The sequence below is a fragment of the Cydia pomonella genome, chromosome 2 (genome assembly GCF_033807575.1).
Source record: "Cydia pomonella isolate Wapato2018A chromosome 2, ilCydPomo1, whole genome shotgun sequence".
Classification (NCBI taxonomy): domain Eukaryota; kingdom Metazoa; phylum Arthropoda; class Insecta; order Lepidoptera; family Tortricidae; genus Cydia; species Cydia pomonella.
The window spans coordinates 23,591,114-23,603,608 of record NC_084704.1 but is presented as its reverse complement, the minus strand read 5'-3'; the positions used below and the strand labels follow the sequence as shown (position 1 = coordinate 23,603,608).

Here is a 12,495-nt window from a genome sequence, read left to right as displayed (position 1 = left end):
TTAGACTGCGCGATTGGACCGAAATCTAGTGCGTGACACCGCTATTCTGGCCCCCTTCTTATTGGCCGTGAAGCCCGTCCTTAGATATACTATGTCAATGATGAGCACTCGATGAATACTGCCGCCGCCATATTCCCCGATTTTTGAGGACCTACCGCGAACCACATTTGACGTGTTGCCTCCATGTTATACTTACGTACGAATTTACAAGTGCGACAGAGAGGCAACACGTCGAACGTGGTTCGCGGTAGGTCCTCTGATAGTAGAGACGGATGACGACAACAGTGGCACCCAAAAATGCAGACTATTAAAGAATTTATTTACAAAAGAGCCATCTCTCGGAGCGTCGTGCTGGTAATATATATATCTATGCATTATGAGACCATAATCACTAAACATAAGGTTCACATTCATTTCTAAAAAGTCAAACATATACCCCTTCCCAAATCAACAATAGTCGTCACCCGTAACGTAATACCAAATGACTGCTAGTGACGACTCTGTTCGCCACCCGTAGGTAAAGGCTGATGAAAATAGGCGAACACTGACCGTCTCCCAAACCCCTCCCTTATTTCCAAAACTACTAGGCCCAAATGTTGTCGATTTTTCTTAAGTATATTTCCAGTTTACTCGTACATGTATGTGTATAAACTATGTACTCGTACCTATACATTGTTTGTTACCTACACAGTCACCCGTGTAAAATTAATAAACAATACCTGCTTATGCAGGTTTAAGTTTGCGGTGAACAAAAACAAATAGGTAAGAACACAACAAGGTTAAGGAGCCAAAAGCAACGCAATTTCCTTGCAAGGATTTCCCGTCCTATGGGTTTCTGGGCTGTCATCTGCCACAGTCTGACGTTTGAGATGGTTCGTGACCAGCATAGGGCTTGTGCACAAATCACGCGAGTCAAAAAGTAGCCGAAAAAGCCTCGCGTGATTCGTGAAGAAGCCGAAATCCCTAGGATGCGTCGCAGACAGTTGTTTATAAACGTGCAGACGATTGGTGATGTCCTTCCTTATAAGCCAGCAGATATACTTATAAACACCTATTCTGATTGTATTAATCAATGAATAATTCAGTGCACATGCACCGCACACAAACACAATTATAATCAGGTAAACACGCATAAAGGTTTACACTCACACCACTGTTCGACTGTTTCGATTTCGAGTCCGACTAGCCCAAGCCTTGTAAGTGTCGCATATTTCGTAGCATAACTTTGATGGATAAGTATTTACACAGTTTTACGACCAACGCTCTGGCGCGTATTTGCAAATATACAAAGAATTAAGCGACCCAGTGCTCGGCGACGCCTATGAACAGCAATCGAACTTTAAAAACATGTTATTGACTTTTTGTTTAAATATTACCTATGACTCGCAACACATATCGCTCGTACCAATATATAAGTACGAGCGAGATACAAAAACTACTGATAGGTAACAAATGAAATCAAATTGACATCAAGTTGTAAGTTCGAATCAGCTTCCACCACGTCCAGCAAAGTACGATGTTAACATGAGTCATCCTTAATAGAGCTACCTACTCTACGTTCTACTCTATATATTCTGCATAACTAATTTTCCACTTGGCTTAATAGAGTATTGTTATGCATTTAGTGTCACCGATAAGGACAAAGGAATTTAGAGAATAGATCAGGTCAGTCGATAAATAAAGAAAGCATATTGAAAGCAATAATCAATAAATTATAATCTTAAAGGACGGTACAGTCGACATTTTGTCGGGCATGCCGCCGTCCCCGAGTCATTCAGGCATATCATCTTCGTTTGTTCTCGTCTTGCTAACTGTGAGTTCTTAAGTATACATACATAGAGGCCTATTCGAACATACACTTACGGCCCGATTCGAAGAATGATTAAGACACGTTTAAGAGCTTGGAAAGATCTTTAAAAGATCGATAACTAAACGACATGTCAAAATTAATGTTTATTTCGATGCCTCTGTGATTCCAATTAGATCTATCTACGATATTTCTAACGTCAAAGTGACATTGGTTGCCCGAATCCAGCTGCTTCTGTCAATTATACGACATACAAACAAACGATACCTAAATGAGAACTTATCTAAACCAGAACTTATCGTTATCCTATCTCATTCTTCGAATCGGACCGTGACTTTATAATAATAATAATAATTAACTAGTTATTATTTGGGGACAATCTGACACAGATCGACCTAGTCCCAAACTACGCAAAACTTGTAGGTACTATGGACGCGACGATAAACATACTTAAACAGATAAATACATACTTACATACTTAGTTAGGTCATAAGTTCTGTCACAAAGGTTTTGAGTAATAAAATGTAATACAAAGCTTTTAATAAAAAAAGTTTTCCATGATTTAAAACTTAATATAATTAAACTAATTAGTTTAAAATTTTAATTGCGTCTTTGTTTACTACTTGTTTACTTTGGGATTGTCGTTAGACGCGAATAGGCACGCGGCTAGATTGAGAAAAATTATATTTTACAAAAGGGAGTAAAAATCTGTCACATTAATAAAATAGTTACAATTGTTTCTTTGTATGAACCTACTTTATAAGAACGTTATTTTATCACCAACTAAATATTCTCCGACAAGTCTGTACTTCAGGTAATACCCTTCAAACTTAGAGTACTTTCCAGTGACACGCACAATTTTTTTATTAGGTTCGGAATTAAGACAAACTGAATGACCTAATTACCCAACCTACCTAATAACCCAAGATGCCTGGATACCTAATTGCACATTTATTAGATTTTAGAGTTCCGTACCTAAAAAGGGGAAAAACGGAACCCTTAATAGGATCACTTTGTTTTCCTTCCGTCCGTCCGTCCATCCGTCTGTCTGTCACTACTCTTTATCTCGGGAAAACGTTTAGGTATCGAGTTGAAACAATATATATATATATATATATATATATATAATCCCTTGAAGCCGTTAAAAAATAAAACTTCTAAGTTAACGCAAAAAAAAAGTTACGGCTGTTTATGCCGCAAAAAACGTATAAACATATATTTTGATTTGCAAAGGATACCTACATCCAGTTGTTGACCTAGAACCATGAAATTTGGTAAGTAATATCGTTAGAAGACGATATTACTACGAGTACAGGAAAAAATCTCAAAACTTAAAAAATACCTAAGTTAAATTTGTACGTAACCCTACCGGGCGAGCCGACTCGCACTTATCCGATTTTTTTGTATATAAACATAATTTGAATAAAAGAACAATAAAAACCTCATACTAACTTTCAGTTTTTCACCGACTTCAAGATCTCAAAAGGAGAGGTTATCAATTCGGTTATATGTTTTTTTTTTAATGTTTGTTACTCCATAACTCCGTCATTTCTAAACCGATTTTGAAAATTATTTTTTTGTTTGAATTTATATATATACAGATTGGTCCCGTTTTTGTCAAAACTTAGTTCTGATGATGGGATCCAGGAGGAATCGAGGGAACTTTTCAAATGTGAAAGGCATACATATAGTGATTTTTGTATTTTCTTTAACAATACAAGTATTTATTTATAAATTAGATTTTCAAGACAAATTTTTGTCAAGTTCGAGTTCTGACGATGGGGTACATGAGGAATCGAGGGAACTCTTGAAATATGAAAGGCATACATAATATAGTGATTTTTGTATTTTCTTTATCAAATCAAGCATTTTCATTGAAAAAAAAGTGACATTTGATGAAGTGGAACTGCTGATGATGATCAGAATGGTACTCTGTAACGACGCATAGTACACATTTAGCGATTTGTCCTCTTAGCTGTGTTTGTTAAACAAATTAGATTTTCAAGACAAATTTTCGTCAAGTTCGAGTTCTGACGATGGGGTCTATGAGGAATCGAGGGAACTCCTCAAATGTTAAAGGCATATATATATAGTGATCTTAGTATTTTCATTAACAAATCAAGTATTTACATTTGTAGAAGTGACATTTGATGAAGTGGAACTGCTGATGATGAACAGAACGGAACTCTTCAATGATGCATAGTTCACGTTTGGCAATTTGTTCTACTTAGTTTTTTAAATAATTATCTGGTGCTTTATTTCATGCATGGTGTGAAAAAATTTATCTTAAATACAGTCGAATACCCTATTGCGGGTATCTTACCAGTCAACCATAGGGCAAATCTGAAATGTGTGCAGTGGCAAAACTGCACACATTTCAGATTTGCCCTATCTGAAATGTGTGCAGTTTTGCAACTGCACACATGAACTAGCGAATAAGTGCCTATACGCCTAGCACGCTTTGGTGCAATTATTCGATGTTAAAACTGTAAGCCACCATTTTGAAAATTGTACTTTTACTGTTTTGACAAAAAAAAATCTAAGTTATAAGTTTTGTTTTTTCCACGCAAGTGTGTTGAAAAACGTCGTATGAAACGCGTGTGCATTGGTCATTACCCACATCGGTTTTCTTATTGCACAATATCGCCTCGTGTGTAATGACCAACTTAGCACACTTGTATCATAATGTACTAATACAGTACATATGGTGCTACTTTACTGCACTAGTGTGATAATTAGTACATCAGGCTACTGTAAAACGTTGTAGGATACATTGTGTGAATAGGGAATTCGCAACAGAAGGCCAGGAACCACGTTCGACATGTTGCCTCTCTGTCGCACTTATAAATTCGTCTGTAAGTGTCACAGGGAGGCAACACGTCGAACGTGGTTCGCGGTAGGCCTTCTGGTGTCGTGTCCAAAATGTATTGCTACTCGTTGCGAATTTCCTATTTCTCGCACTTTTATCGTAATGTACTATTAAAGAACTAGCTTTAAGTGCGGGCGTAATTTTTAAATAATGGACGCCTTTTTCTACTCACAAAGGGCTTGTGCACAAATTTCTCCTTATACCTCCACTCCCCCAACGTGATCTGTCGTAATTTTTCATGACCTCCCTCCTCCCCCCTCCCTCTATCGAACTTAACCTCGCGTGATTTGTGCACAAGCCCAAAGTGGGTTTGCCAGAGTATAACATCCAGTCGCGCGTTTTACAGGTCGGATATGCGGGAGATTAAAGCGAGGCCCACGCGAGAGACAAGCCATCCTGCGAGGAGCCTGCGGGGCGCTCCGGCCGGGGCGCCTGACTTTCATCCTCGGGCCGTCGGGCGCAGGGAAAACCACCTTATTAAAAATATTAGCCAAGCGAAAGTAAGTCAATCCATAGACAATACATTTTAACCCTTTTCCAGGCTGCACCAATCTACAAGGTTTTCCCAAAAAATTCAAATATATTCCAATAAATCCCGCTTTGATGATTCATTTGAAGACAAGTCACATTTTCCGAAAGTGCAATCTAATTTGAACTTTACATCGGATAACTAAGGTTGAAATTCTATTGGCGCGTATGTGGTCGATAAATCGTACTATGCCTGGAAAAGGGTTAAGTTATGTTTATTTACAATTAATATATTAAAAAAGTTAACCATTTAGAATTTAGAGAGATCACTAGTGTCTAGTCTTTTGAGCATCGGCGTCTTAGTCAGTTGCGCCAGCGTTGCGTCGAGCAGCAGCCATAGAGTTGGCTAGACGCCGACGCTCGAGAGACGCTTCTACGGCCCTTAGAGATACCCCACACTAACGTTTCCCGAGCGTTGATGTGTACAAAGCAATACAACTCCCTACTCAAGTCAAACAATTAATTTTACAGTGAAACTATCAAAACAAACACATTCATCGACCGACTTTCGGTATTGTTAACAATGTCAATTCGTCTGTAAATTAATTTAAAAATATTAGTGAAGGACCGCTTAAAATGTACGATCAGCCAAGCTTGCCTTGACCCTTCGATCATCATGTACACAAAGGGCCTACCGCGAAAACAGAAATTCGCAAATTGCGGGGATCTTTCCCTTTTACTCCAATGAAGGCGTAATGAGAGTGACAGAGAAAAATGCCCGCAATTTGCGAATTTTGATTTTCGCGGTTATGGCCCAAATGCTGGGCAAAGCCGAACTTGGCCCGTTGCTTTCGTACGTGGCACACCGATCATAAGCAACCAAGTCAATTAAGGTCAGTCCAGATGGGATAATCAAATCGACCGCTATTTCATCTATATCAAATGATCAGGAAAAAAAAATAGCGCCAAACTCATTTAGTGTCCGAACGTACACAATTTAATCACCAATTTTAGATTTATGGTTAGTTTCGAGCATTGGAAATAAAATAATGTCCCTAAACGCGTATACTAGTGTCTAAAATAGGCATTCTTGAGTCCGCATCTTCACTTGATCGGTCAAAATCTGAAACTTGAATCAAGTGAGATCGGTGAGCCAATTTTATTTTCGTATCCGCACCACCTGATTTAATCAGGCATTAGCCAGCCAATTTGACTATTGGGCGAAAATTGTCTCCGTCTGGGTTGGCAATAATTTTATGGAAATATTTGGTTTTTAAATACAATTTAAATATTATTTCATAAGTTTATCATACCGACACCTCGTCGGTCACAGTCAGTTCAATATTGTTCGATAACAAGCTGTTTTAATGGTCTTAGTATTTTTATCTACATATATAACGGGTGATAACAAAAAAATTAGAACGATTTTCTGTAGACTTACAAACAAAACTATCTATATTAAACAAAAAATGCTGTCAATAAGTTATTGCTAGTTCTTTTGAGATTCTTGAATTTCAAATGTTTTATTTTTACAAACATTTGTTTTTGTTAGAATGGAGTCGAAACATGAAACTCTGCGAAAACGTGTTGTACATTTTAAAAATTCTAACTTAAACATGCGAAAAGATTTACAGAAAATGTACCAGCTTCTACTATACATAGAATTTTCGCATCCTTGACTATAAATCGCAAAAGTGGTTGTGGCTGGCCAGCGAAGATAATAACCAAGGCACGCCTGAATTGACTCCAAAGCACTTTTAATTATAGGAATTCCATGAGCCAACGAGATGCCGCCAACGAAATTTGTAAGTGTTATAAAACCGTACGTTTATACCAACCGTACATTTGACGATCATTAAAAAATAGGTCTGGAATGGTGCTAGAAGGTAAGAGTCCCGGAATACACCCGTTGTACATATATCATAAACCTTGTGTCTTGCGTTAAAAACCAAAAATTACAACTTAATTATAAGATAAAAAACGATCTTATTTGTAAATCAAATCCGACTTTATTACTATGTACCTACACTAAAATTTCTAACATTTCTGAAAAACAAAGCAATTAGATTTCGGGCTTGATAATCGTTTTTCGTTTCACGGAATATCAGCACATCGTTAAAAATATTTGAAATGATTTATGCGTGTATGGACTCTAAGGAAATATGGCGATGTATAAAAATGTCTACCTGTAAAACATAAATTTGTCTGAGTATTAGAAAGCCAATACTTCGAAACATTTAAGTTTTGTCAAGTCGAAATATAAAAATGACTATTATCAAAGTATAAAAATGTCTACAGTCATAGTATGTAAATGTAAAAAACGACGATGTATAAAAATGTCTATAATAAAAAAACTAAAATTATAAAAAGACAACGTAAAAAAATGACTATTTTCTTTACTTGCCAGGATCATAATAATATACAGGCTTGGCCAAACATGCGTTTTTCATATAAAAGTCATAATTTAAGAGCTACATTTATATTTTCTACTATAGAAAGTTGCATATCTATCTAATAATTAGTGATATTTATTGATGTTAAAGGAAATTAAGCAGAAAAAGCGGCCAAGTGCGAGTCGGACTCGCGCATGAAGGGTTCCGTACCATTTAAGACGTATTAAAAAAAAATCTACTTACTAGATTTTGTTCAACATTTTACCACTTTGGAAGTGTCTCTCGCGCAAACTATTCAGTTTAGGAAAAAATGATATTAGGAACCTAAATATCATTTTTGAAGACCTATCCATAGATACCCCACACGTTGGGTTTGATGAAAAAAATTTTTTTTTAATTATATGACGTTTTAAAAAAAAAACTACTCACTAGATCTCGTTCAAACCAATTTTCGTTGGAAGTTTGCATGGTAATGTATATTATATATTTTTTTTAGATTTTTCATTCTGTTATTTTAGAAGTTACGGGGGGGGACACACATTTTTTCACTTTGGAAGTGTCTCTCGCGCAAACTATTCAGTTTAGAAAAAAATTATATTAGAAACCTAAATATCATTTTTGAAGACCTATCCATAGATACCCCACACGTATGGGTTTGATGAAAAAAAATTTTTTTTTTTAATTTTATGACGTATTAAAAAAAAAACTACTTACTAGATCTCGTTCAAACCAATTTTCGGTGGAAGTTTGCATGACAATGTATATCATATATTTTTTTTAGTTTTTTCATTCTGTTATTTTAGAAGTTACGGGGGGGGGGACACACATTTTACCACTTTGGAAGTGTCTCTCGCGCAAACTATTCACTTTAGAAAAAAATTATATTAGAAACCTCAATATTCATTTTTGAAGACCTATCCATAGATACCCCACACGTATGGGTTTGACGAAAAAAGATTTTTTGAGTTTCAGTTCTAAGTATGGGGAACCCCCAAAATTTATTGTTTTTTTTTTCTATTTTTGTGTGAACATCTTAATGCGGTTCATAGAATACATCCACTTACTAAGTTTGAACAGTATAGCTCTTATAGTTTCGGAAAAAAGTGGCTGTGACAGAATCGGACAGACAGACGGACATGACGAATCTATAAGGGTTCCGTTTTTTGCCATTTGGCTACGGAACCCTAAAAAGACTATTATTCCTTTTATTGCGAGACCCGACTTTTTCGAGCTTCAGTTTTCACACGCAAATTTCTAAGATATTATATGAATTTGCTAATGATTTGCACATGTTTAGATGTGTATCTAATCTTACAATTTGTATGGTGTGACGAACTATTCGGACACTTTGACCGCTACGAACTATATGATGCTGAATTTACTCGGAACTGGTCGTCTTCAGCTATATTTTTTTTCATTCAAGTAGTAATTCGATCAAGTCGAACGTGGTTCGCGGTAGGCCCTCTGATGTGGTGAATTAAAACGGCTTAAACGGCCTTGTTGGCTTGCTATAAGTACCTTCTTTTTTGCTATAAGTACCTGTCCACTTGCAGGAGCAGCCTTCCTTGACCTCAATGCTCCTTAAAGTCAATTTATCCGTCATTATTGTGATTACTGCATACCAGAAAATAAATGTTAATACATGCTTGCGATTTTGTTTCAAGTGGGCGTAAAATTGATGTCAAATGGGTACTCAATTTATAGAATTTGTGGTATACGTCTCATTATTGGTAGCACTTACATTACAGAGGTGTTTACTATAATTGAATTGAGTCACAGTTTAACTGAGGCACCATTACAGACCACAATTAGTGAGACATAATATTGTGACCGCTATCGCTTAAGTCGCTTGACCCATATAGAAAATAGTCGAAAGCCACCATTTTAAGACGAAAGTGGAGGACCCGGTGAAATCGCCTTTTCATACAAACGTAGTCCTCATTTTCCTCTCTGAATATTAAATAAATAAATATAAATGGCGGACATGTTTTATAGATTATTTTGAGAAATTACGAGTAGTTTAAGACTTTATTTAAAAAGCAATAAATTGTTTCTTGCTTCTGTTTGTCATTGTAGTATTTGATGTTTTAATTATTTTTGAGAGTCCTCGGGGTGCCGATTACAAAAATGACATCCATTTTGAAATTCAAGATGGCGGAAATTATTATTCCTTAAAAATCGATATGGGTGTCATCTCCGAGGTTCCTCGGGGTTCCGATGACGAAAATGACATCCCCTTTGAAATCCAAAATGGCGGACTTTAAGTTTTCTTAAAAATCAATATGGGTACCTATCATCTCCGAGGTTCCTCGGTGTTCCGGTTACGAAAATGACGTCCATTTTGAAATCCAAGATGGCGGAAATTATTATTTCTTAAAAATCGATATTGGTGTTATATACGAGGTTCCTCGGTGTTCCGATTACGAAAATGACGTCCATATTGAAATCCAAGATGGCGAATATAAATTTTTCTTAAAAATCGATATGGGTGTCATCTCCGAGGTTCTTCGACGTTCCGATTACGAAAATGACGTTCATTTTGGGGGTTTTTGGGGGTGCAGATTTCAAAAATAGAGTCCATTTTAGAATTAAAAATGGTTGACATCACTGCTACACACATCGACACCCATTTCAAAAAGTGACGTCCGCCATCGTTATTTTTAAAATACATGCCATTTTTGAAATCTACACCCCCAAAAACCCAGAAAACAACACCCATGACGACTTTTTCAAAAAAGTGACGTCCGCCATCTTTATTTAAAAAATGGACGCCATTGGTAAAATTAGCAGACATACATAAATAGATACATGAAACCTAAAAACATTTCCCTCCCCTTTGGGGCAGTTGTGTAAGTCTGTGACAACCCTAGGTAGGTACGGTGACCTTGAGCGGTGTCGGCATTTACGCAAACATCAAAGGCGTCGGCCCACTGTTACTTTTTACACTGTGCCACAACTATGCCCCTACGTTTGATTTTTTTCTTATTATTAATTATTATAAGAGTTAGGAGCATTTAAAAATTTGTATACAAACTGTTTTTCGCTCCTAATTTATACGATAATCAAAAACCCTAAAAAAGTCAAACGTAGGGGCATAGCTATTGTTAATAATTATACATCAAATTATGTAAAAATATTTTCCATTATGTCAATATCCAGAGAGGAAAATGTATATACGTTTGTATGGAGAAGCGGCCGTCCCCTTTCCTCTTAAAAATGTGACAGATTAATGTCATTTCGAACATCAATCGTACGAGATAAATTTAATTCGGTTTTAAGGCGGGCACTTATTATAATGCGGTTGTTTTAATTTCAAGCTCACTATCCCAGCTTTTATCCTCTCATTCCAACACTGCGTAAATGAAGGGATGTATATTTTCCTTATTTGTAACCACCATGATTTTTATTCACAGACCTGCCATTCCACTGCACTTATTAACTCGGTTAGCCATTTCTTGCAATACAATAACTAACCACCATGTGACGGTAGAAAAACGGCCAAGCTACATGTTATTTTGACTAAATTAGTCAAAATAATATGTAACTTGCCCGTTTTTCTAATGTGCAGTCAGGGCTTGTAGAGTTAGGGCGTATAGAGTTAGAACCTTGGCTTTACATGAAATTTGATAACTTTTTTGACAGTGCGAGCCATATGGTCTCGTCTTGACAACATTTTACATGAAAATGTTTTTGACGGGATTTCCCTTCTTTTTGTAAGTTTTTTTGTTCATTTTTAAGGTTCCGTACCCAAATTTCTGTAAGTTTTTTATGTTCATTTTTAGGGTTCCGTACCCAAAAGGTAAAACGGGACCTTATTACTAAGACTCCGCAGTCAGTCCATCTGTCAACAGGCAGTATCTCATGAACCGTGACAGTGATATAGTTGAAATTTTCATAGATGATGTTTCTGTTGCCGCTATAACAACAAATACTAAAAAAACAGAAAAAAAAATATTTAAGGGGGCTCCCGTACAACAAACGTAATTTTTTTTGCCATTTTTATAGATCATGGTACAGAACTTCGTGCGCGAGTCTGACTCACACTTAGCCGGTTTTTTTCTTCCTTTTTTGGGATTTATTTTCTGCACATCAGAGGTGCCTTTTTATCTTTGCATCTCATCTATTATTTTATCTCATCTAGCATGAAATGAAATTAAGTTTGTATGGGAAGTCGAGTAGGTAGTAGTAAACAGTTCTCAGTAGTTAGGTTGGCTCATTGTCATATTTTTATACATTAAATAAATGTTATGTAACACCATATAATTCCGTGGTTTCAGGAAAGCTGGTGTAGAAGGATCGTTGTATGGTACAGACCGGAACACGGTGTTGGTCGCTCAACAGGCGTCGCTTATAGACACCCTCACAGGAATGGAAACCCTAATATTTGCAGCCAGCCTCAAGCTTCCCAAAGCTACATCTAGGGAGAGAGAAAATGCGGTAAATTTCTTTACATGAAAATATATGGACAATGAGAAGTAGACCTACTAAATGTGAAATGTGAAAATAATTTTCATTTCCCGGCCATGAGCATGAGATAAGTCAGTATTTGCCCAATATTAAGTACCTAAATATTGTAAATGGTATGATTTGTAAAAGGGCCCTTATCGTATAGGTATAGGTATGTAAACTGCGATTAGGTACAGAACATTTTTACTAAGCCAGAAACATTTTAAAAAACCTTGATGCTGTTGGAACTGACGAAATTTGACTGTTCACAAACACTATTTTGAAAGAATTAGCCTTTTGATCGTCATGTAACGGGCCTTCGTTAAAAGAAGTCAAATTTTCCTCCAGATCGAGTCAGTGTCGTCGCAGCTCGGTATTCAGGGTGTACTTAACACGAAAGCCGGTCAAATGTCAGGAGGCGAAAGGAAGCGACTGACGATTGCATGCGAACTACTTACTAATCCTCTGATCATGCTACTGGATGAGCCTACCAGGTACGTAATATTAAGTTA

The 12,495-nt window shown here is 36.6% G+C and overlaps 1 protein-coding gene across 3 annotated transcripts in view; it reads left to right on the top strand.

The window, feature by feature from the left end:
* LOC133534673 (ATP-binding cassette sub-family G member 1-like) overlaps window positions 1–12,495 on the top strand; it is a 42,058-nt gene that overhangs the window by 17,988 nt on the left and 11,575 nt on the right. For all 3 annotated transcript variants that reach the window (XM_061873894.1, XM_061873895.1, XM_061873893.1), the window contains exons 2-4: window positions 5,023–5,176; window positions 11,815–11,974; window positions 12,332–12,477. In XM_061873894.1, coding sequence (XP_061729878.1) covers window positions 5,023–5,176; window positions 11,815–11,974; window positions 12,332–12,477 — 460 coding nt within the window. The remainder of the gene's footprint in view (window positions 1–5,022; window positions 5,177–11,814; window positions 11,975–12,331; window positions 12,478–12,495) is intronic.